The sequence below is a fragment of the Euprymna scolopes genome, chromosome 6 (genome assembly GCF_053919585.1).
Source record: "Euprymna scolopes isolate OS-2025 chromosome 6, ASM5391958v1, whole genome shotgun sequence".
Classification (NCBI taxonomy): domain Eukaryota; kingdom Metazoa; phylum Mollusca; class Cephalopoda; order Sepiida; family Sepiolidae; genus Euprymna; species Euprymna scolopes.
Window position 1 is genome coordinate 107,470,357 of NC_136487.1, and position 22,721 is coordinate 107,493,077.

At 34.7% G+C, this 22,721-nt stretch overlaps 1 protein-coding gene across 4 annotated transcripts in view; it reads right to left on the bottom strand.

Annotated features, from left to right (window-relative positions):
* The window catches only part of LOC145277843 (actin nucleation-promoting factor WASL-like), a 158,401-nt gene that overhangs the window by 7,997 nt on the left and 127,683 nt on the right, over positions 1-22,721 (bottom strand). For 3 of the 4 annotated variants that reach the window (XR_013868221.1, XR_013868220.1, XM_080129787.1), the window contains exons 8-10: positions 8,119-8,275; positions 1,946-2,472; positions 32-137 (exon numbers count right to left, since the gene is read on the bottom strand). Coding sequence is in view for 2 of the 4 variants with exons in the window: in XM_080129787.1 (XP_079985913.1) it covers positions 32-137; positions 1,946-2,472; positions 8,119-8,275 (790 nt within the window). In the remaining 2 variants the exon portion in view is untranslated. The remainder of the gene's footprint in view (positions 1-31; positions 138-1,945; positions 2,473-8,118; positions 8,276-22,721) is intronic. The other variant, XM_080129788.1, reaches the window with a different exon arrangement.

Below are 22,721 nucleotides of genomic sequence, written 5' to 3' on the forward strand. Positions count from 1 at the left end.
ACTTAAAGAAAAAAATGTCCTGTCTGTATACCTGATCCTTGCATGCTTTTCATTCGGTTTGCCAAGGCTTGGGCAAGGGCACCAACAATTCCATCTTCTCCTGCTGAATCTGGCCGAGCTGTTTGATTGGCTTCAACCTGAAAACAGTCACATAGATAGATATGGATAGAAAAAGCTGGACAAAAATGTAATTTATTCTTTATTCAGTGGGAAAATCAAATTAAATCGAATTAAGGAAAGAAGTGAACAAATGAAACAAATAAACAAATGATAATGTGGGTTGATCTGGGTTCATCTAACTAAATTATTTATATTGCAAACAAGAAATGCTGTGAGTTGCAACTCTCAAGAAATTTATGTCAGATAATAAAATAAGTTTTCGATATAGAAACCTTAAAAAAGGTTTCATTATAATAAAAATATGTAAGAAATTGTTTTACATACAAGTCCATTGTTTCAGTTAAAAAATTAAATCTTACTCGTCATTTTATAGCGTTAACATTTTATCATTAATTTGCTAAAAACTGTTTAAATATATCATGTAGATTATTATTTTTTTATGAATGTGAAAGGATATTCATTTCCAAACAAAATGGTGGTATTTTGAGGACTTCAAGTGCTTTTAAAATATAACTATTTTAGTAGAACTGCCTTGAAATCTGATTATTTAAAGCATTTTATCTATGATGGGTATTATTAGTATAACCTTTAGCTGCAACTATTTTTTTTTTTTTACAATGCTTTATGATTATTTTCTTTAAATATTTGATCAGTTTTCGTGGTGATGGAGGGTATTGCTTGAAATTTGATACATTTTGATAACTAGTATTTGTTTGAAAATCTTCATTTAATCATGTGGTTTGCCTTTGTTTGATTACAGCAAGATTGTTTGGATGTTTCCATGATTCAAGTGAACATCATTTTTCGAACAATTTCAATTTTAAAAATCACATAATTGTAAAAATAAAATGATCATAATATATTTGAACTTTTGTCATTCATTTCTTTGGTCATCTTTTCTTATTTGTAAATCAATTACTTTGTTTTATGATTTTTCTCATCTTTGAAAACTTAATTTAAGAGATGAAAATCTAAAATTATCTTGACGAAGTAGTGAAAACTCGGTTCATAAAACACCGAAAAAAGTGTCACTTAAAAGAATCAATATCGATTATGAATGCGAAAATATAAACAATTTTCATTCATTTCTGATTGAATTTGATTAAAGATTTCAGGGGATTGTTGCTGCTGCATGTACAATAATTTCAAAACTCATTTTGAAAAACATGTTTATGTTAATAAACTAAAAACAAAATAATAACACTTTCAGCAATTCACAAATAATCATAAGCAATTATTGTAGAAAAATAAAAAGCAACTTTCAAAATTGAAGCTAATATTGAATTATATAAATTTAAAAAATATGAGTTGCTTGAAATATTGAATTATATAAATTTAAAAAATATGAGTTGCTTGAAATATTGAATTATATAAATTTAAAAAATATGAGTTGCTTGAAATATTGAATTATATAAATTTAAAAAATATGAGTTGCTTGAAATATTGAATTATATAAATTTAAAAAATATGAGTTGCTTGAAATTTTAAAAGCAAAAGCCAAAAAAACCCCCCAAAAAACCCAGACTTTATCTACCTGACAAAATGTTAGTCCATGTTTGCAACATTAGAGCGGGTTTAATAAAGCTGCTGCTCTATTTTAACAAATGCTCATTCAATTTTAACTGTATATGTAAAAAAAATGCAACATATATAATACAATTATGCAATAACTTTCTAAGGATAAACAGTTTTTTGTTACTCCTTTGGATGGAAATGACTAATTGATCACCTCTGGTACACATCGCTTACTCCTAAAATGCAAACATGATGCACGAAAAACCATATCATCAACAAAAAAAAAACAAAAAACAAAAAAAAAACTTACTTTTTTCAAATGTTTACGTCCCACATTTCGGATCTCACTAAGGAGATTGTCCCTCTTGTCTTCAGAAGGAGGGGGTCGGTTTTCATCCATCTTTACCTTTTTCAATTGTGTCCCTTGTTGAATTTGATCAAGGAGAGCACTTCGGGGATTGCTGCTGCTGCTGCTATCGCAGGTCAAATCGTCGTCATCCATCATCGGAGGAGGTGGAGGTGGGGGAGGTGGTGGAGGCGGAGGGGGAGGTGGGGCTCCACCAGAGATCTCCACTGGAGCAGCACGGGGTGGTAGTGATGCACTGTTGGGTGGATTCGTTGGAGGTGGTGGTGGGGGTGTACCAGGTACTTTGGGAGGGGGAGGAAGTGTGGAACGCATAGGGGGAGGTGGAGGAATTGCAGGGCTACGAGAAGGTGGCGGTGCTCGTGATGGAGGTGGGGGTGCTGGTGTTGTGTGCCGACCTGGAGGCAATGGTGGTTGACCCATCGTCCTACTGGGCGTTGGAGGAGGAGCTGTAGGCCGTGGAGTAACATTTTCTACAATAAAAAAAAGTAATAAATAAAAATAATAATTTAATAACATTTTTTTTATTTTTAATTGATTTAGAAATTACATTTTTATTTTTAGTAATTTAGAAATTGTATTTTTATTTTTTAATTAATTTAGAAATTATACTTTTGTTTTTAACTAGCAAGCTGTCTGGCATTGTCCAGTCGTAAAATATGCTTAAATATGATATTTTGATTAATGCAGATTTTGTATTTATTATTATATTATATTGGACCCAATATATAGTAATGATTTAAAAAAAAAAAAAAAAAAGATTTGTGCGCCACCACTGAGAATTGAAACCTAAATGTTTAGCTTATGATTTACTTTTTCCTTTTTTTTTTAATGCCTGAGCATGTTTTCTGCAAGGTTAAAAATTAAAACATAAACCAATAGCTATCACGTTCGACCTTAATCTGGCAAATTTCATTTTTTTAATTTTCACACTTTTGCACTGATTTTCCCTGGTTTGCATGGGTTTCAATACACTATATATTAAGTTTCATGTCTGTAGACCAAAAACTGACAGGCAAAATTTTTTAAACAAATATATATACGCATACATAAATATATATAGAAAGAGGTTTTTACGCAAATATTATGCAAGTATAAATCATGTAGAATATTTACATGAATATAATTACACATAATAGTTACCCCATAAGAAAACCAAAAAAACTAATAGGGAATTAATTAAAATGAATGCTTAAAAGAATATGCAAATTAGATCTTTTGCAGATGAATGCAATGTCATGACCCATATATAATAAAGTTGTATTTTTTTTTTTAAATAAATAGAAAAAAGGGTTTTTAATATGTCAATACACACACACAAAAAAAAAATTTATAGGAATATAGATTAATTTAAAAAGTGTACCTTTATTTTTTTTAATTTAGATTTTGTACTTGTGTTTTGAAAATTTTCTCATCTTATTTTTTATATTTGAAATGTTTTAGTTGATGTAACTTACAACCTTCTTCACGTGCATCTTTTTAACCTGGGAAACTATAGAATTTATATAATTTTGAACTGATCACTTTATTTAATCAATGGGAATAAACTGTTCTTATTATGGCAGCCATGACTGAGTAGAAATGTTGGATTATCCTTAGTTATTGCTTGTAGTCATTGACCATTACTTACAACTGATTATTAACTGATGTTTTATGCAATGGTGCAATGGGTTCATGTTTTTATTATTGATATCCATTTATAAAACTCAACGTTTGTGTGTTTATGTTTTCCCTATAAAAAAGTTACAGAATTTACATAAGATCTAAAAATGTATTCTCATCGATAATGGAAATGTTCCTGAATCTCTAAATGCACCCTTATGATGTCATAACCACCTTAAATCTTCAAATATATCCTATTTTTATAAAATTTCAATATGTACAACATTTTCCAAAGAAGGCAATGGAAGTAGTTCCATATATGTGCTAAATATCTACGTACCCTCATGCCTTAGTGACCTAACGGGAGAGAATCTGTTAAGATTTCAAATTTTTCTCATGAATGTTATTTTAAAAGTCAACTTAATGAATGTCAGTCTCAGACTGAAAACATCAAATGTGCGGTTTCAATGAAATCAAACATTTTTCAATTTTTTAATAGAATTTTGATATATTTACTTTGTAACACCTCTTTGTTTGTCTCTCATTAAAGATTTCTATATATTCAAAAAGAAAAGTTATATAAAATGTAAAAGTCTATTCATATGTGAAAATTTATTGGAGAAGACAATGGAAGTATCCCTGAATCTCCAAGTTCACCTTTGAGGGGACTTGGAGTGTAATCTCCTTAAAGCTTTATATACTGTTTTATGAAATTTAAATCATATGTATAAAATTTTCTGGGGAGGACAACGAAACCAGTCCAAAATCTTTAAATATCTTCCTAACCTAACAAAGCTATGGGGGCTGAATGAACCTCTTTTAAAACTTCAAGCATATTCTATTCTTTGTGTACGTTGCCCCCAATCTCTATGTGTACCCATCTCTAAGACAGTCCAGTCATGGGGACAGACCCTTTAAAACTATTAGTGTATTAAAAGGAAAGATTATATTTTCAGGATAGAATATGTGTCAGAGATGAACAGGAAAAATTGAAGAATAAAAAAAAATTGTATTTTATGAATAGTATTTTGAAAAGAAAAAGAATTAGTTGAGAAATATTCGTGTATCAAAATAAAAATCAATTATATAGAGACTTTGTCCATTTGTCAAATTTTTTAAACACAGAATTATGAAATTGTAGAATTTGTTTCATTCTGAAATATTAGATATCTTTATTACTTTTAGAAAAGGAGAAAATTGCATTCATCATAAATAATACATCTCCCAAGAAATAAAACGGATGCTATGACTGGAAATCAAAACTGAAACTTTGTACTTTACTCCCTACTTGGACTTTATTATAAATAGAGATTAAAACATCACTACAATAAAATAATTATACCTTGTGTGTGACGTCATAGATTTGTTATTCACATTATGTTTCAAAATATGAATTCAAATATAAATAATAATAAAAAAATTTTAAAAATGAACAGGTAAACATTATCAATAGTGTTGGAAATTATTTTAATAGTCTCAAACAATTTATTTTGCTTTAACTATGTATTCGCATTAAAAATAATTTAATATTTAATACCAGCTGTATCCGCCAAATTATGCGGCATAGTCTGGTTGATGCAACAAACAAACACACATACAAACACGAAAACATGTCATCACACACACACATTTTGCAAATAGTCAGGATTAGACAGTTTAAAGGTTTCCAAATCACACATAAGGAAATTTTTAAGTATATAAACTCCAAAATACTGGTTATGTACACAGGTCTCGGCTATAATAATCGCTTAATCCGTTTTTAAAAAGTTTTTTATTTAGTTATTTATTTAATTTTCTTTATTTTATATAAAGAAAGAATTTTCATCAATTGTACTTAAAAAAAAGAAAGGTTTATAAGAAATATTTGTTATCAGTGCCGATATGTCGGAAAACAGTCCGATGTGATGAGAAAAGATTTAGCATGGTAACATAACTTTCGAATGAAAATTAACATGTAGGTTATACTTGATGAAAATTAACATGTAGGTTATACTTGATGAAAATTAACATGTAGGTTATACTTGATGAAAATTAACATTCTGGGCTTATAAACATTGTCCCAATGTCTCACAGCTGTTTGATATGTTTGTGTTTTATATATAGCGATTGCCTCTTGTATAGAGTGAAGCCATATTGGTAAATTTCTGGAGTGTTCAATTCTGGAATAAACAAATTAATTTCTGGAAAGTTAGATTCTGGAATGAACGAATAGTCAGTTTCAGCCAATGAGATTTAGCAGAATGTGAAAAAGGAGAATTTATTATTTTTGTATTAGGAAATGGAAGGATTATGTTATGGCTAAGGGTGCAACCCCATATCCATCGAAAGTGTAGAAATCCTCCCGGTGATGACTGGGAGCGGTAAGAGTATTTGGTACTTAGAGGGGAAAATACAAACTACTTCCTCTAAAGATGGTTGCAATTGTGATGATGTAATGTAGGATTTTATTATAATGACAAAATGTGGTGTAAATGGTGTTCAAAAGTTAGATAAGATGGTGAATAATAGTTTAGACATAATAAATTTGTATATATCTGTTATTGCAAACTGACGGTAATTTGGTCCAGAGGAGAATTTCTGCAATCAAAATATTATATATAGGAGATATATTAGAATTTGGGCCATAGGGCCTATATGTCTCGTAAATAAAAACTTTTTTTTCTTTTTGTGTTCAAGATGCCAGTCATGAAAGGTTCATAATCAAGAAATGTGAGCTGATTTAAAATATAAAAAGATCCGACAATTCTATTCTCCACTGCCCCCTCTCGCACCTCGTATCCCTCAAAACGACACACTAGTCAAACTGCCGAACGATGGCACGTTACACATTTTTTTTTTTTTTTTTTAAATCTTGTCGGACGCAGAGCTGTATAAAGCTAAGACAATCGTTAATAGTTATGCATTGACGATGAATGCTTTTAACATAAGTTGTGAATTTGCGATATTTTCGTTTTTATTAGATGCAAATGTTAATATTATATTGATTTCAGTTTTTAATTTATATTTTTTATTTGATTGTGTTTTATTAAATCTATAATAGTTTTCATTTTATCTTGCATATTGATTTAAAATACAGCATAAAATGATCCGACAATTCTATCTCTGCTGCTTCCCCCATGCACCGTGTATCCTTAAAATGATACACTAGTCCAACTGCCGAACAATGGCATGTTACGTTTTTTTTTTTTTAAATATTGTTAAACGCAGGCCTGTATAAAGACGATCTTTGCATTGCAAACATTTTAGAAAGGTATGGCATAAAGGTCTACTCCACAAGATCTCCAGCTACGGTATAGCTGGAAATATCTTCTCAATTATTAAATCATTTTTCTCAGATAGTCATAAGAATAGTGGTTGATGGGCAGAAATCAGAAGCTCACATTATCAATGATGGAGTCCCTCAGTGGTTCATCCTGAGCTCAACTCTCTTGCTGATTTACATCAATCATCTCCCAAATCACATCCTAAGATCATTCATAGACATTTATGCTGACAACGCTACCATCTATGGCAACACTTTAAAGGCCGTAAATGACAAAGTTCTCTCTGATTCTCTTTCCTCTGATCCTGAGCACAGGCGGCTGGTTAATTTTAATGTATCTAAAATCAAGCTCCTATCTTTACATTATCAACGCTCTGATCCCTGTCTGGCATCAATTGAAATGAATGGCTCTCATTTTGAGGAGGCTCCATGTTTTGACAAGCTTCTAGGTCTGACCTTTACTCCTTACCTGAGATGGAACACGTACATCAAATCTATTGCCAAGGTCGCTGAAAAAAATGGTGGGATCCTTCTACTGCTCCAGTAGATATCTCACTGCTGATGCAATTCTCTACCTGTATAAAAGCCAAGTACATCCAAGGATGGAGTACTGTTTCCACATCCGATCAGGATTTGTTAGAAATATCTTATCTTGCCTAGACAGAGTTCAAAATAGACTTCGTAGCCTAGTGGGGGATGCCCTTTTTCTTCCCTGCAAGCTTCTTTCCCCCAGAAGAGATGTTGCGAACCTGTCTCTATATCATTATTTTCATGGCAAGTGTTTGTCTGAGTTCCAATCTATGGTCCCTCCACCGCCAAACTTTCACGAAAAACACCCATCTAGCTGAAACCACTTTAACATTACTATTATCCGGCTAAAATGTTATCAGGAAAAAAAACAAAAACAATTTGAGAAAAATTATATTTATGTCATAGTGGGGAAAAAAGTAAAAAATTAGAGTAGCCTGAACCAAATAGTGATATGTCAGACTGATTGCTATTTGGGATTGACTTTGAAAATCAAATTGACTTTTCTTAATATGTATATATATAGAAGCTAGAAAATTGTATATAGAATTTACATATTGAAATGAAGTTGATAAATTGTAAATACATTTTTTGTTCTAATACTAGTCATTTCTATAAATATTGTCTTCTAATTTGGTAATTCTGATTGGTATACAATAACATGCAATGATAAGAGAAACAGTTAAAAGCAAAAATGTTTCATTTGTGAAAAGAATTTCACACTCACTCTCACGATTAGCCATCTCTTTTTTAACAGCATCAATGCCACCATATTTTTCAACAAAATCGTAGATGAAATCCACCGTGTCTTTGTCGATATTCTCACCAGATGTGTAGCCAACGGATTCAAACAGTTTTTTCATGTCTTCATCGACCTTATCCATCTGGGAATCAGCAAGAGAAATCAAAAATTTGTTTAAAAACAAAATCTTCCAAAATGTTCTAATGAAAACTGAATTGAAACGGGTAAGAGGGGAATAATAATGAGGATAATGTAACAAAACCAAAACAAGCAATGTTTAAATATTATGGAGAGCAGCATTTTATTTCTCTGGAAAGAAAAAAAAATTGCTCTTGATTTCTAATTGCAATTTGAGAAACAAAAAAATGGAAAGAACAGAAGAAAAAAACTAGAATTGGAAATTTAATGAAATACAAAAACTTTGAAAATCAGAGGAGGGAAAAGAAATACTTTGAAACAATGAATTATTAAAGTCGACTGTTAGTTTTGTGAAATGAATAAGGATCAGCAAAAATCTAAACAACTGGAATTTGTCAAATTATCAAATATTATGCAATTATGAAATATGGATGATAACTTTAGAAACATTAAACATGGAGAATTATAAGAGATTAGGAGAAAAAAAAATTGCTTTTAGAAATCTCATAAAAAATGAGAAATAGAGAGAAAAAGTCCATGTGAGAGAGCATAAATGAAGGAAAATATTATAAATAATATTAAAAGGGAAATATAAGTAAAAAATAATATTATAGCATAAAAATTTTGTTTGGAAATCAAAAATTCTTCTGACTGCAAAAACTATAAGTCTTTGATCATTTTAAGAAGTTTGCTTTCAATTGAAAATCAAAATTCATAAGAGTTCATTAAAATTTCAAATGTTATCAAACTAGTTTGATGGCACATTTTTGTATTTTTTCTGTAAACATGGATTTACTCAATATTATTTTTTGTTGTCTTAACAACAAAATGATCAGAAAGAAAATTGTTTTTTTTTTAAAGCAAAATTCCATTCCTCCAAGAGAAAGAATCTTTTAAAAAACTTGAATGTTATTTTTATTCATTAATTTATGAATCACCTTGTACCCTGTTCCCCAAAATATCAAAGATCAACAATGTGAACCTACTCTTTCACAAATATACAATTTACTTACAAAAAAATGTCAGTTTTCTTATTAAGAAACATCAAAACAGTTTTATTTTTTGTCTCTTATGATTTTAGACTTGAACAAATTGAATGAAAGTAAGGCAGAGGCAACATGGTTTGGCATCAACATGTCAAATGAGCATGTATGTGGGGAAGAATGAGCAACATCTATTTTTTTTGGGGGGGGGGATCCAACACATAACATTGTAAACTAGTAACATTCAATTTCAAAAGCAAAAATTCCTGAAAAAAAAAAAAAAAAAAAAAAAAAAGAAAGCAATTTTAAGCAATAACAACAAATGTGTACATGCATGCAACTATATCTAATATGAAAAACATAAAAAAATAAAAGGTGGGAGGAGGGCAGGGGAGTAATAAAAATAGCAAAATGAGAAACACACTGATGTACAGATTGGAAAAATGTAAAACAAATGCAAAAACAAAACTTTATTTGTGAAACTTTGTTGTTTTTAAGATTAATTATGAAATTGATCACGCATAAATGAACCAGCTAAAAAGAATAAATTTACAGATGAGTTTTATGAGCAAATGGCAGAACGAAAGAAATACCCATCCTTGAACAGTTCAAATTTGAATTTTAAGATGGCTTTGTCTAGTGTTTAACATTTTTCTAAAATTACTATTAGAGTAATTAAGTAATCTTCCTAATATATATATATATGTAATTGAAGGGAGTTAAAGAAGTATTGAAGACTTCTTTAAATGTGGATCTATAAAAACGTGTGAAGTCAACAGATATGGTGAAGCTTAAATACAATAAGATTATAGACAAGACAAAGCCATATATTGGTATATATACAGATTTATTTGCGAATGTAATAAGGAAAAAACATCATATGCTATTTATATGTAGGTATTTTGAAGCATAATGCTTCTCATCAGAAGAGAGGCTAGGGAACTACGTCGCCAACAGTTCAATGCAACATCTAGCTAAAAGGTAAATTGGGAGATTAAGGTATATGGTATATAGTGGAGTGATGAACTAGGGATATGCGGGGTATCTGGGGAGGAGCTAATTATTATATAGGTGAATTTAAGCTGTACTGGGAACTTGAGAAATTTGAAATAAAGAATAAGAGATAATATAATAGGAGGGGGATAGTGACGATATGGAGGAAATAAACTACTGTATAATGGGATTGAGGACATATTCAATGAGCAAATGATTTCTAATTGCAATTTATAATATAATGATAAATAAGGGCTAAGAACTATAAACAAATAAGCGATGAGAAGATAATTAGAGTAAGATGAAGTGGAATAAAATGAAGTAAAGAAATCTTAAATTTAATTAATTAATTAGATTAAGATCAAGAAAACAAGGTTCAGAATATGAGGATACGAGAGGATAGAAATATAGATAAATAATTAGCATAGAGAACATAAAGAGGAGGATGAGAAGCATTAGGTTTTGAAATAGCAATACATAACACCTCCCCAATTGATGTTTTTCCTTATTACATCAGCAAATAAATCTAAATATACCAATATATATCGCTTTGTCTTGCCTATAATCCTATCATATATATATATATAAAAAAAACTCAAATGACCTTGTAACGGGTGTTGTAACCCAACAGTTTATGACTTCCGGTTGCGCATGCGTACATAAACAAATAATCAATGCGACAATAAAACGTATTGTTTTACTGTGTACGTTTTCAGTGTCCCAATTGTTTTGTTTTTTTGCGTTATCAAAATAAACAATTGTTAATACTTTCTGCATTTCTTTTTTACATCGTCATTTCCATATTACGTTTAAGTTATTTTAACGCAATTTTCTTACAAATAAATCTACTTTAACCCGTTGACAACCATAAGAGCATTTTACTACGCCGATTTAACCACCGCCTTCATTTTTTTTTTAAAATTTATTCTGCATTTTTTAATACACCTTCCTTGAATAAAAACATTCATACATTTTCTTCTACCCTACCAACATAAATAAACAACTCCGAAAATATGTTTTTTTTTAATTTGCGTTACAAACGCGACAATAAAATGTAGTTTTACTGTGTACATTTTCAGTATCCCAATTGTTTTTTTTTATTTTTCGTGTTTAAATTAAAAGATATATCAAAATTTGAATTTAACTTTAAGTATTATAGTATCTGTTCAGTGCACATTTACCTATAAGTATTGCAAACCACTTATAATTCAATGGCTGTAAGTTTTTTTTTTTCCAAAATAAACAATTATAAACAGAACGACTCATAGAAATCTATCTATATTCTTTTTTCATTTTAATATATTTTCATAGAAATATTTTTGTTATGCCACAAAAAATCATTTTCTTTACGTCACAAGTGTCATGCTCATACATTAATTCCATAGCTAATATAGCATACTGACCCAACGGGTCACGGGTAGTCTAGTGTATATATATACATAGAGAGAGAGAGGAAAATATATTTATGGAAAGTAAGATACACAGAGGCATTCATGTTTCATTCCATCAGGAAATCATCAGGCTAAGATTTTATGTTAGTGATTGTTTTTATATCTAAGTAACGTTAACCAATCAGATTCATTTGTTTTGTGAAATCCCTAAATCATATTGAATAGTATTTTCCTCTAACAATTCCCCTGCACAAATGCAAGAAATTAGTTATAGGAAAATGCTTTTCGATAAGATTTAGGAATTTTGTGCCAAGTTTTAAAGACGGTAAAGATTTCAAGGCAGTCAAAAAGAGAAACACAAAAATTTATGGGCTTAAAATTGTTTTAAATTGAACTTTACAAAGCACATATTCTTAGACGGTCTTAAAATGATTGTCATTTGCTCCAATACTGAGAATCTGTATGATTTGCTGTCGTTTTCTCATGAGGTCTTTATAAACAAGGCCGATAGCCATTAGTCGTGTGCTCTCGTGTAATGAATGAATGCGTGAATGTAGATTGACATGAAATTCTTAAAGATAAACTAAAATGACCGAAAAATGGGCTGAAATGACTTAAATAAAGAGTAAATGAGTTTAATGAACTTAAGAATGAATTGAATGCTTAAAAATAACTGGAATCCTTCAAAAACAACTTGAATAATCTGGAGAATGACTTGACTGGTTGTAAAGTGGATGATCATTTTACATTAAATTAATACAGAAAAGTGATCCCCCACTTTATATCACAAAACTTATTTGATTTAGGGAATTTGAAACGTTATTTTCGTATTCAGGAATCCCGAAAACCAATAAATAGTGGTATAATAAACATAAAAAGAAATAAAAAGTATATGTGTTACGGACCAACCGACTGAGTGACATATAGAGTTGCTTGCACACGACTAAAAAAACTATTCTGTGGTATGCATTTTTAAAAGACTATTCTCCGTCCGTCCATAATTAGTTACAAACAAGTGCAGTATCGGTTAAGAACAGATACTACACTTTGAGATATTAAATCTTTTATTCATGGTAAAAATTACAGTCAAAATCAACGATGAACAAAAAACTTAGGCACATGGCCAACTCAAAAGGGGGGATTTTGGGGGTCGTTGGTCATCCTTGTCACTCCAGAACTAAACAAAGTCAAAAGTTTCTCCCAGCTAGTATCTTCTTTCACCATAATACCGCATTCACCCTTTCATATTGGGGGACGTCCTACTTAACTCCCAATTTTTAAAACATTTTTTATTGACGTGTAAAAACAAAAAAGATAACAATAAAATGGTACAATAATTCATTTGTGTTGAGGGCGGGGGTAGAAAAAACAAAAGGTGATTAGTAGGACCCTCCCAACCCCGTCTAGTTGATAGACTGCCCGTTCCACTAGGTTTGTAAAAGGAACCTAGCTTCTGCGGGTCAGTCTCTAGGTGGGGATGCCCTCTAGATGGGGATGAATGGAGAAAAGAAATTTTTGTGGGTAAGGGATGGAGGTTAGTTTGTATTTCTTTTTCTCCAAGATGGGTAGAATTTAGAGGAAGGGGTGAAAACAAAAATTGCAGGTAAGAAGGGATGGGGATCTTGGAGGCTTCCTAATCGGGGAGGGATGGAACACACACTCAGCTAGCTGAGAGGCTACTTGTTTAATTTTACTTTACAGAACTGCGCGTTCCACACCTAGGCGGGGAACACGTATTCAAATTTGGCTCCTCTTCGTACACACAGACTTGCCACATGTATCCATCTTCTGTCAAATGCAGCGCGATGCAGCCTTCTTCTATCACATCTGATCTTCACCCGTAGTTAGTGTTTAAAGAAAGCGATCAGATCTTGATCAGAAAAAGACAACACTCCCCGGCAACCTTGCAGACGCGACGTCCAAATCACCATTCTCGCCACGGCCAGGATCGTAACGTAGACCATTTGTCTTTCCTGGTCCCACGGCGGCCTCACGTTGTCCACAACATTGGATACAGTAATTGGGCGAGGATGCTCAGGATCGATGCGAGCCGTCACTCCGCTGACATACGACCAGTACTGGCGGAGTTCGCAGCAATCGAAGAAAGCGTGATCCGTAGTTTCTACGGCCGTTGTCCCACCACGGGGACAATCAGGCGACTCCAAAAACCCGGAACTGCATTGTATGTTGTTGAGTGGAAGTGCATTTCGGGCCAATCGCCAGGTCAGAGAGAACTCGGAATTGTTCAGATGACTCGAACCTGGCGCCCAGCTCCACGCGGAGCGGATCTCACTCTGCTGCCACCCCAAACGCGCGCATAGCGGGTCGTCGGCGGCCCCCTTCACTAGATCCCTGTGGAGTTCCCTACGGGTAGCAGTCACAAGGTCACTGGACCTTGGTAGTCGTTTTAGCGCGGCTCGACACTCTTTCATGTAGGCAGATTCTTCCCACGGCCTGCGACGGCTCTCAATGGAAGGGTCGAGAATGAGGTCGGGGAAGGCGGCAGTAACCACGGGGTGCCACGGTTGGTCATTTTGCATATAGTGGCTCAGGAAGGCCAGCCTCTCAGCATCTCGATGACACGTCAAGTCCGGCATTCCCAAGCCTCCCTCACACGGACGTTGAATACAGACCTGTCTGCTCACCCAGTGTCTTCCTCTGTCCCAAAGGAGCGAGGACAAGAGTTCAACAAGAACTTTTAGGTGTTGTGCAGGCAGGGGAAGTACGGCCAATCGGTAAAGGATGAGAGGAAAGACGTAAGTGGCGCACGCCTCAGCTCTACCCTTTAAGGAAAGTTTCCTAGGAAGCCACGAATTGACTGCAGCCTCCACCTTTGACCGTACCTCCAACCAATTCTTGTCAAGCTGGAGACCCGGTCCGAACCACACGCCGAGGATCCGGACCGGGCCATCTGTCCAGCTGAGGGGCGCCGGGAGGTTTGCGTTGCCACTCCATGCGCCCAACCGCAGTCCTACCGACTTGTTGCGGTTTATCTTGGCTCCCGTGATTCTTTTGTACTGTGTGAGTGCCTCCGACACGACTTCAATGTCTCTGAAGCCCGACACGAAGACCGTGACATCATCGGCAAACGCGGATACCTTGGCAGCTGAGCCGCCAGGCAGAGCCATTTCGCGCAGGGCCGAATTTGCCTCCCCATGTCTCAGCTTGCGGAGAAGAGGCTCCAAAGCCAGGACATAAAGCAGGGGCGACAGCGGACAACCCTGACGAACTGACCGGGAGATAACAAAGGGTTTCGAGCGCTTTCCGTTGACTTGCACGACAGCCATGGGCTGTCGATACATTATGGAGATCCACTTGCAAAAGTCCGGTTTAAAACCGGCGGCCTCTAAGACAGATGCCAGGAAACGATGGTCGACCCTATCGAAAGCTTTGGACTGATCTAAGTTGATCAGCGCGGCTTCCGTGTCGTCATCTATTCCCCCCTCTAGGATCGTGCGGATCAGGTGCAAGTTGTTCTGAATCGATCTACCCTTCACAGCGTAGTTCTGTTCCAGTTCAACCAACTCGTCGATAACAACCTGCAGCCGATTCGACAGGACCTTGGCCAAAATCTTCAACTCTGTGTTTAGCAGAGTTATGGGCCTGTAGTCGTCTAACTCTTCTCCTCCATGCCCGTCACCTTTCTTCAGCAATGTGATCACTCCCTTGGTCACCTGCCCTGGGATGGATCCCTGAGCAAACCAATGGTTGAACATATCCGTCAGAAGAGGCAGAAACATGGGCGACAGCCTCAAGTACAGTTCGTATGGCAGACCATCAAGTCCCGGCGATCTGTCACAGCTGACCTGCTTCAGCGCAGTAAAGACCTCCCGCTCCGTCACCCGGCCCTCGCAACCAGCCGCCTCGAGGCGGGGAGAGTCGGCCAAATAGTCGCTAAACTCAAGGACCGGAAGATCGGGCTGCTGCGTAAAACGCTCCTCGAAATGTTCTTGAAACCCCTCGCAGATCTCCCGAGTCGATCCCAGGGTGCGTCCATCCGGATGTTTGACTTTCGCAATGTATTTGTCCGAGCCACGCCTAGAAACCTCACGGCGCACGTCTGCATCAGAATTGACTGCTTCGTTGCCTATCTTTCTAAGCCTAGCTCTAACTACTTGGCCTTCGTAACGCTCGCTAATCTCGCGTAGAAGGTCCTGCTTAGCTAGTTCCTGACTAACCCTATCACCCTCCCCCGTAGCCTGGGCTAATTTCTGCTCTAGCTGCTTCTTCGTCTTGGCCTTATCTAGTGCGAGGCGCTGGGCATACTTGACGGAGAAGCTTCTGATCTTGGCTTTGAGACCTAACCACCACTTACTCCCGGTAACCGCCCCCACTAGTGCCTTTTTAATCAATTCTCTTAACTGATCTCGGAAGTCTTGTATCTCCAGAAGGGAGGTGTTTAACTTCCAGTACCCTGCTAACTTAGGCCTATTTCCTAGCTTCAGCCGGGCCATAACTAATTTATGGTCCGTCTGGCCTAGCCAAGTGAACGTGGGACAGGATAGGAAGTCTACTTCGCCTCTCCTAACTAACATCCTGTCCAAATAGGTATTTGGATAGGAGGAAACGCTATTGGTCCACGTCCACATTTCCCGCCCTGGATGCTCGACCCGAAACCTGTCGACCAGTCCGCATCTAGCCATCAGATCAGCCAGGCTGGACTCGCACCTCTCCGACCCTCTAGCTCCGCCTCCTACCTTATCTATGTCAGGGTCTAAGATGGCATTCCAATCCCCCATTAGCACTACCCGCTTCCGACAATCTACAAACGCGTCAAGCTGACTGAAGAATGAGACCCTCTTACGAGCGGTGCTGGGCGCATGAACCGCAATCACCCGAAACACAGAATCTTTTACGGCAACATCTGCCACGACCAGCCTGCCCTCCGCATCCCTATGGACAACGTCGACCGTCGCGGAAACAGTACGTTTAACTAGCAAGGATACTCCCTTCCCCCGCGGGCTGCCATATGCTGAGAAAACCTCAAAGTCTCGGGCCAGCACCTGACAGTCCACAGAGGAAACGAAATGCGTCTCCTGAATCGCAGCAACATCCACTCCCAGGGACAAGAGGTCGTGCCGGAGGCGAGCCGCCCGGCCCGATGATTTCAAGCCCCTCGCATTCAGACTAGCCAAATTCAAAGCCATGGTACCTACCTTAAGGTGTGTTACACTCAGCTCCGAAGTCAGCCGGGGAAAGGACACCGACGTTGTGTGCAATGCTCAAGGTGGTCAGGTTTTTCATGTCCTGACCTTCTCTCACAATGCCGCCAACATCCAAATACTACACTTTGATCTTAGCCATGTGGCCAAGGAAAAATTACATTTTGGACAAGTTTCAGAAAAGTCTAATGTATAGGTAAACATTTATGGGGCAAAAAGTGTCATTATTTGCAATTTTGGTACATTTTTGACCCCTTATAAGCCCCTTGGAATGCTGAATACCAGTGACAATGGACAAACTATGCAGTTTTACACCATAACACATGTATATTTGAATTCAGCACCATGAGAGAGCACTATATAGATATACATATCAAGTTTTTTTATTGAGAAATATGAAAAAAGGGTATTTTTAGCACTAAAATCCCCAGGGGACGCAAAGCAGAATTTTACTAGGGTCATCCATAGTGAATTTATATTAAGAACAATGCTCTGCGCATTTTGGACAAGTTTCAGAAAAATGTAATGGATAGGTAAAAATTTATGGGTCAAAAAGTGTAATTTTTTGCAATTTTGGTACATTTTTGACCCCTGATGAGCCACTTTGAATGCCGAATAGCAGTGACAATGGACAAACAGTGCAGTTTCACACCTTAACACATGTATATTTACATTCAGCAACATAGGAAATCACTATATAGACAGATCAAGTTTTTGTTGAGAAATATGAGAAATGCGCCAGAAGAAAGGGCATTTTCAGCACAGAAAATCCCCGGGGGACACAAACCAGACTTTTGTCAGGGTCACCCATACTGAATTTATATTAAGAACAATGCCCTCCACATTTTTGGCAAGTTTCTGAAAAATCTAATGGATGAATCAAATGTTACGGGACAAAAAGTGTCATTTTCGGCCATTTTTTACCCCTTTTGAGCCCCTGCCGGCAAAACAGAATTTTTCGAAAAAAAATGCTTTTACTAAGCACATTTACACATTAAAATATGATTTGTGACAAAATTTCAGGAAAAACTAATGGACGATTATCCGTCAATCATCTGGATTAATGGACAGACGGACCCATTGAAAACATAGGTCCCTCTCTGATAAATCGGGGGACCAAAATGTTACTCCATACCCCTTGTTTAAAAAAATAAAATAAAATGTAAATGTGTTACAGACCAACCGATGGAGTGACTTGCATGCGACTAAAAATGCCTTAGCATGGAAGGGTTTCCCCTTCGATTTCCAAGGAAAAGTTACAAATGTAAGTGCAGCATCTGTTAAGAACAGATACTACGCTTTGATCTTGGCCAAAAGGACAAGAAAAGGGTATTTATTTGCTCCCCCACTGAGCAAATTAGACACAAGGCCGATTTTTAATGTGAGGAGTGAAGGGGAAATGGGGACCAACTCCCCGTGGAGTAGGGGAGCTGGATAGTGACAATTGGTATGAAGGGTTGCCCCTACATTGACCAAGATCATATACGTGGAGTTGCCCCCACATATGGTCTTTGCTTGCAGTATCTGCCGGAACAGATACTACACTTTGATCTTGATATCTGATTTATTCCGTTTAAAGAAAAAATTACAATAAAAAAAATTTCAATATAAAATTAAAAAATTTAAAAAAGTAAAATCTCCAAAAGACAAAACAAATTTAGGCACAACAAGCACAAAAGTGTTACGGGTCGACCGATGGAGTGACTTATAGAGTCGCTTGCACGCGACTAAAAATATGACCCTGTGCATGAGTAGATTGATTATTCTTGCCAAATTTCATATTAAGTCTAAAGGTAGTTTGCAGGACTTGTATTAGAATATCATCTTTATCGTTTATATTTGTTGCTTAAAATAAGAGACACTGTCTTTATTTTACAGATATATTCTCCGTGAAGAGAAAAAAGACCGATAAAAACTGTTGGCACAAATCTCTTTTTAGACTTGCCTTCATCATTTGTGTTGTTCTCTGTTGCATCCTCACATCCTTTCTATCTGGTATGATCGACTCTTCTGAATGTAGCTATTCAGTTTCATAGCAGGTTAAATTTGGAATTTGTCTAAAACATCTGATATTCATAGCAACAATGCCAACAAATGCCAGTGTTTTAGAAGAACTATGAAATTTTAGGCAGGTTTTTTTAATCTATTCCTTGCTTTTTTCTATGTTGATTTTCCGGTTATATTTTACCTAAAATTAAGTTAACTTTATACATAGACTTCTAAGAAAAAACAAAAATAAAAAAAGTAAAATAAAAAATATTTAATATAAAAAAAATGAAATTATTGATTCATGACAATGGTTGGGTTTTCACTTAAGATTTGACCCTATAATGCGGAGTTTCTTCATGAAGAATATAACCCTATAAATGCTGGGCTTCTTCAAAAATGATATGACTATAAATGTTTAATTAATATCTCTACTTATATATAAAAGGTATTTTTTTACTATGTGTGTGTGTGTGTGTGTGTGTGTGTGTGTGTGTGTGTGTGTGTGCGCGCGAGTTTGTTCCTTACCTATTTTTGAAACGTCTGGGCTGATTTTTTTTTAAAATTTCACACAAATTTAATTTATGTGTTTCGGAGTGTTCTTATACTAGGTTTTGTATTGGAATGCTCCTGATAAGTATTGAAAATCAATAAACGAAAAAATCTGATTAAAGAAGGAGCAGTTCGATTTTGAATAAAATACAACCCAACATCACAAGTGCATTTGAAAAGTTTTATCAAAGCACAAGCCGGCACATAAAATCAACAATAGTTTTTTTAATGAGACAGGGGCGCGTTTGAAATTAATGTTTCTGCTTACAGTATAATTGAACCATGGTACTTGAGTTCTGCATTTTAAACTTTAATTCAATTTTATAAAATCAACTGTAAGTTCTCTGTAGTGCATGTAATATAGCTTACAATCTATTGTGAACTAAGTCATTGCGGGGAGGTATGTGAAGCTTCTAGCCAGTGCACCATTGTGAGTCTCCGACTAGAGCAGGCAATCAATTGATTGAAAAATGGGCAATTATGATAATAAAAGTATTGGAAGTGTGGAACATTAGTTGATCCTCATTCAATCGTAGGCAATGTCAAGTCTCCCTGCTAGTTATTTGAATACAATATGGATTGGAAACAAATTAAAAATCGAAAGAATTACAATGTTAGATCAGAACATCATTCCATTTTTTTTTTTCAAGCAGACGTTCAGCAAAGCAGGCAAAACATACAATTCTTCAATATTTAAATTCCACAAAGTTTTAGCAAACACAAACACAAAATTAAAACAAGTTAGTCGAAATGTTAACATTAGATTGAATAACTTTTTAATTCATAACCAAATATAATGTTGCTTTTTATCAAATGCAAAACAATATTTGACAAATTGAAATCCTCTATTTCAGCAATGAAGATTTATCAATTCTCACATTTTCTTTGGAGTGTTGTCATCATCATCAGTATTATTTAGATTAGCCAAAAACAATCAGGTTTATTATAAGAATTTGTATCATTCGTTGCAGCAATTAAGTTTATGAAAAACATCAACCAATAAAAATGTTGATTAAAATATGGGAAAAACCACAAGCATGAACCTTATATCAGGAGACTTGAGGGCACTTTAGCCAAAATTTGGTACAAATATCAATGTTGCATTGGACAACATCACAAACTAACACAATGTAAATATTGTGTTGGTATTAAAAAGATATGACTGTATGATATGCCTAATATAGAGATGCTATCCTGAAATGGGAAATGTTAAATGTTGCTGAGAAAACCAACAAAAAAACACCATAAAGTTATTTGCTTGACATCCAAAGGTTATGCAATCAGTCAATTGTTCATTTGTAGTAAATCAATTGTTGCAAATGTAAAGTGGTTGATTTTTCTTTGAAATGTGTTGAAACAAAAGTATCACTTGTGTAAAAGCCAACAAAGTTTTTCAAAATTACACTCACACACAGGAAATTTAGTTTGCATATTTTAAAAATATTGCTTTAATTATTTTTATTCAATTTTAAAATATTCAGTTCAATATAAATTTTTTGAGGTATGAAATATTTAAGGTTACATATATAATATGAAAATTAATTAAAGAAGAGCCGAATCAAACCTTGCAAATACAAACAGGTGTGGTGTCCTTTCAAATAGAATAATAATAAATGTAGTATGTTTTAACACTTTCCTGCAGTTTCATGGAACATCTGATCATCAGAAGTAGATTAAAAACATCCTTAACATCATTTATATATATATATATATATATATATATATATATATATATATATATGAATAAAAAAGAATACGAAAAGTATAAAAGCTTATAACTTTTCTTTATTCGTTTTTAATTGGTGACGTGCAGGAATACAAAATAATATTATGAAAAAAAATTAAAAAACTTTTTTTATAAGTACATAATTTTCGACCGATCCTTCAGTCTTCATCGGTGTAGTGAAAGTATGAGGATGCACGGGGAAAAGGGGAATGGAAAAGGAAGGAAGGTAGAGGAGGAGGAGAAGGAGGTATAGCCAATGAGAAGGTGCCACGTCAGTCTTAAATATATAGACATATAAGTACGCACATAAACACATGCACACAGTACATATACACATACAAACGAAAAATTAAAAATTAAACAGTAAATAAAAATGAGAAACGCATCTTTAACTGTCTAATCCTTTGAATTCTAATGATATTATTTATTCTAAGAGAGAATAAGAATTCAAAGGATATAAGACGTTATGAGGAGAAACGCTATGATGCTCATTTGTAATTTAACGGCTATTTCTCGTTCGAAAAAGAACAAAAACGTTGTTTCTAAATTCAACCGTTTAAGACAAAAACGAAACGCTACTTTTTATTAATTTGTATATTAATATGTACATATACATACGTATACAAACACTCACATGTACAAATATATATATATATATATATGCACATATGCATACATAAATGCATGCATATATACACATATACATATACTAACAGACATACATGTACATACATAAATGCTTGCGCATACATTTACACGTAGAGACAGCTGTACATATATACACAAGTTTACATAAGCGAATGTAGGGAGAGAGAGAGAGGAGAAGAGAGTGACGGGAAAAGAAGTATAGGTGTGCGAGAAATACATACACATATATACACATATACATATACGGTAATATGAAGAAAATAAGAAAATGTGTTTTGAAAACATACACACATATATGCGCACACATACACATATATCCAAATATACATATATATATATACATACACATACATATACATGTATATACATATACTGACGTGTATATACACTTTCAGGTACGTGTACACATACACTCGCACAAATACATACAAATATGCATACATAATATGCACACACATACAGATGCCATGTGTATGAGAGGATAAAGAAATAAAACATTAGGGAAAATGTAAAGATTTCGGAAAGAGTTACCCCATCTCACCGTGCATTTTAGTCCTAAGGAAATGTTTATAGAATATCTTTGTAGTTATGAAAATTGTAGTCACTGAGTAGTCCTAGGTTTTTGTTAAGGCCTGTAGTGTGCGTGTTGAGTTTTAGAATTAATTTTTTTTCATATTTTCTTCTCTGGTGTTGTGTAATAAAATTGGATGCTATGAGGATATATCTGATATTGTCTATTGTGTGGTTAGGTAAATTATAGTGGATAGCTACTGGATGCTGTGTAGATTTATCTCTGATGGTATGTTTGTGGTTATTAAGACGTAGGCGGAACTCCAGGCCTGTTTCCCCCACGTAGTTGCCTTTTGTGCATTTTGTGCAGTATAACAGATATATTACATTTGAGCTATTGCAATTTAGAGGGGGAAGTTTGAGATGGACGTTGGTATATATATTAGGTTGAGAGGAAAGTTCAAGAATTTGCTTCTGAATTAAACATAACATATACAAC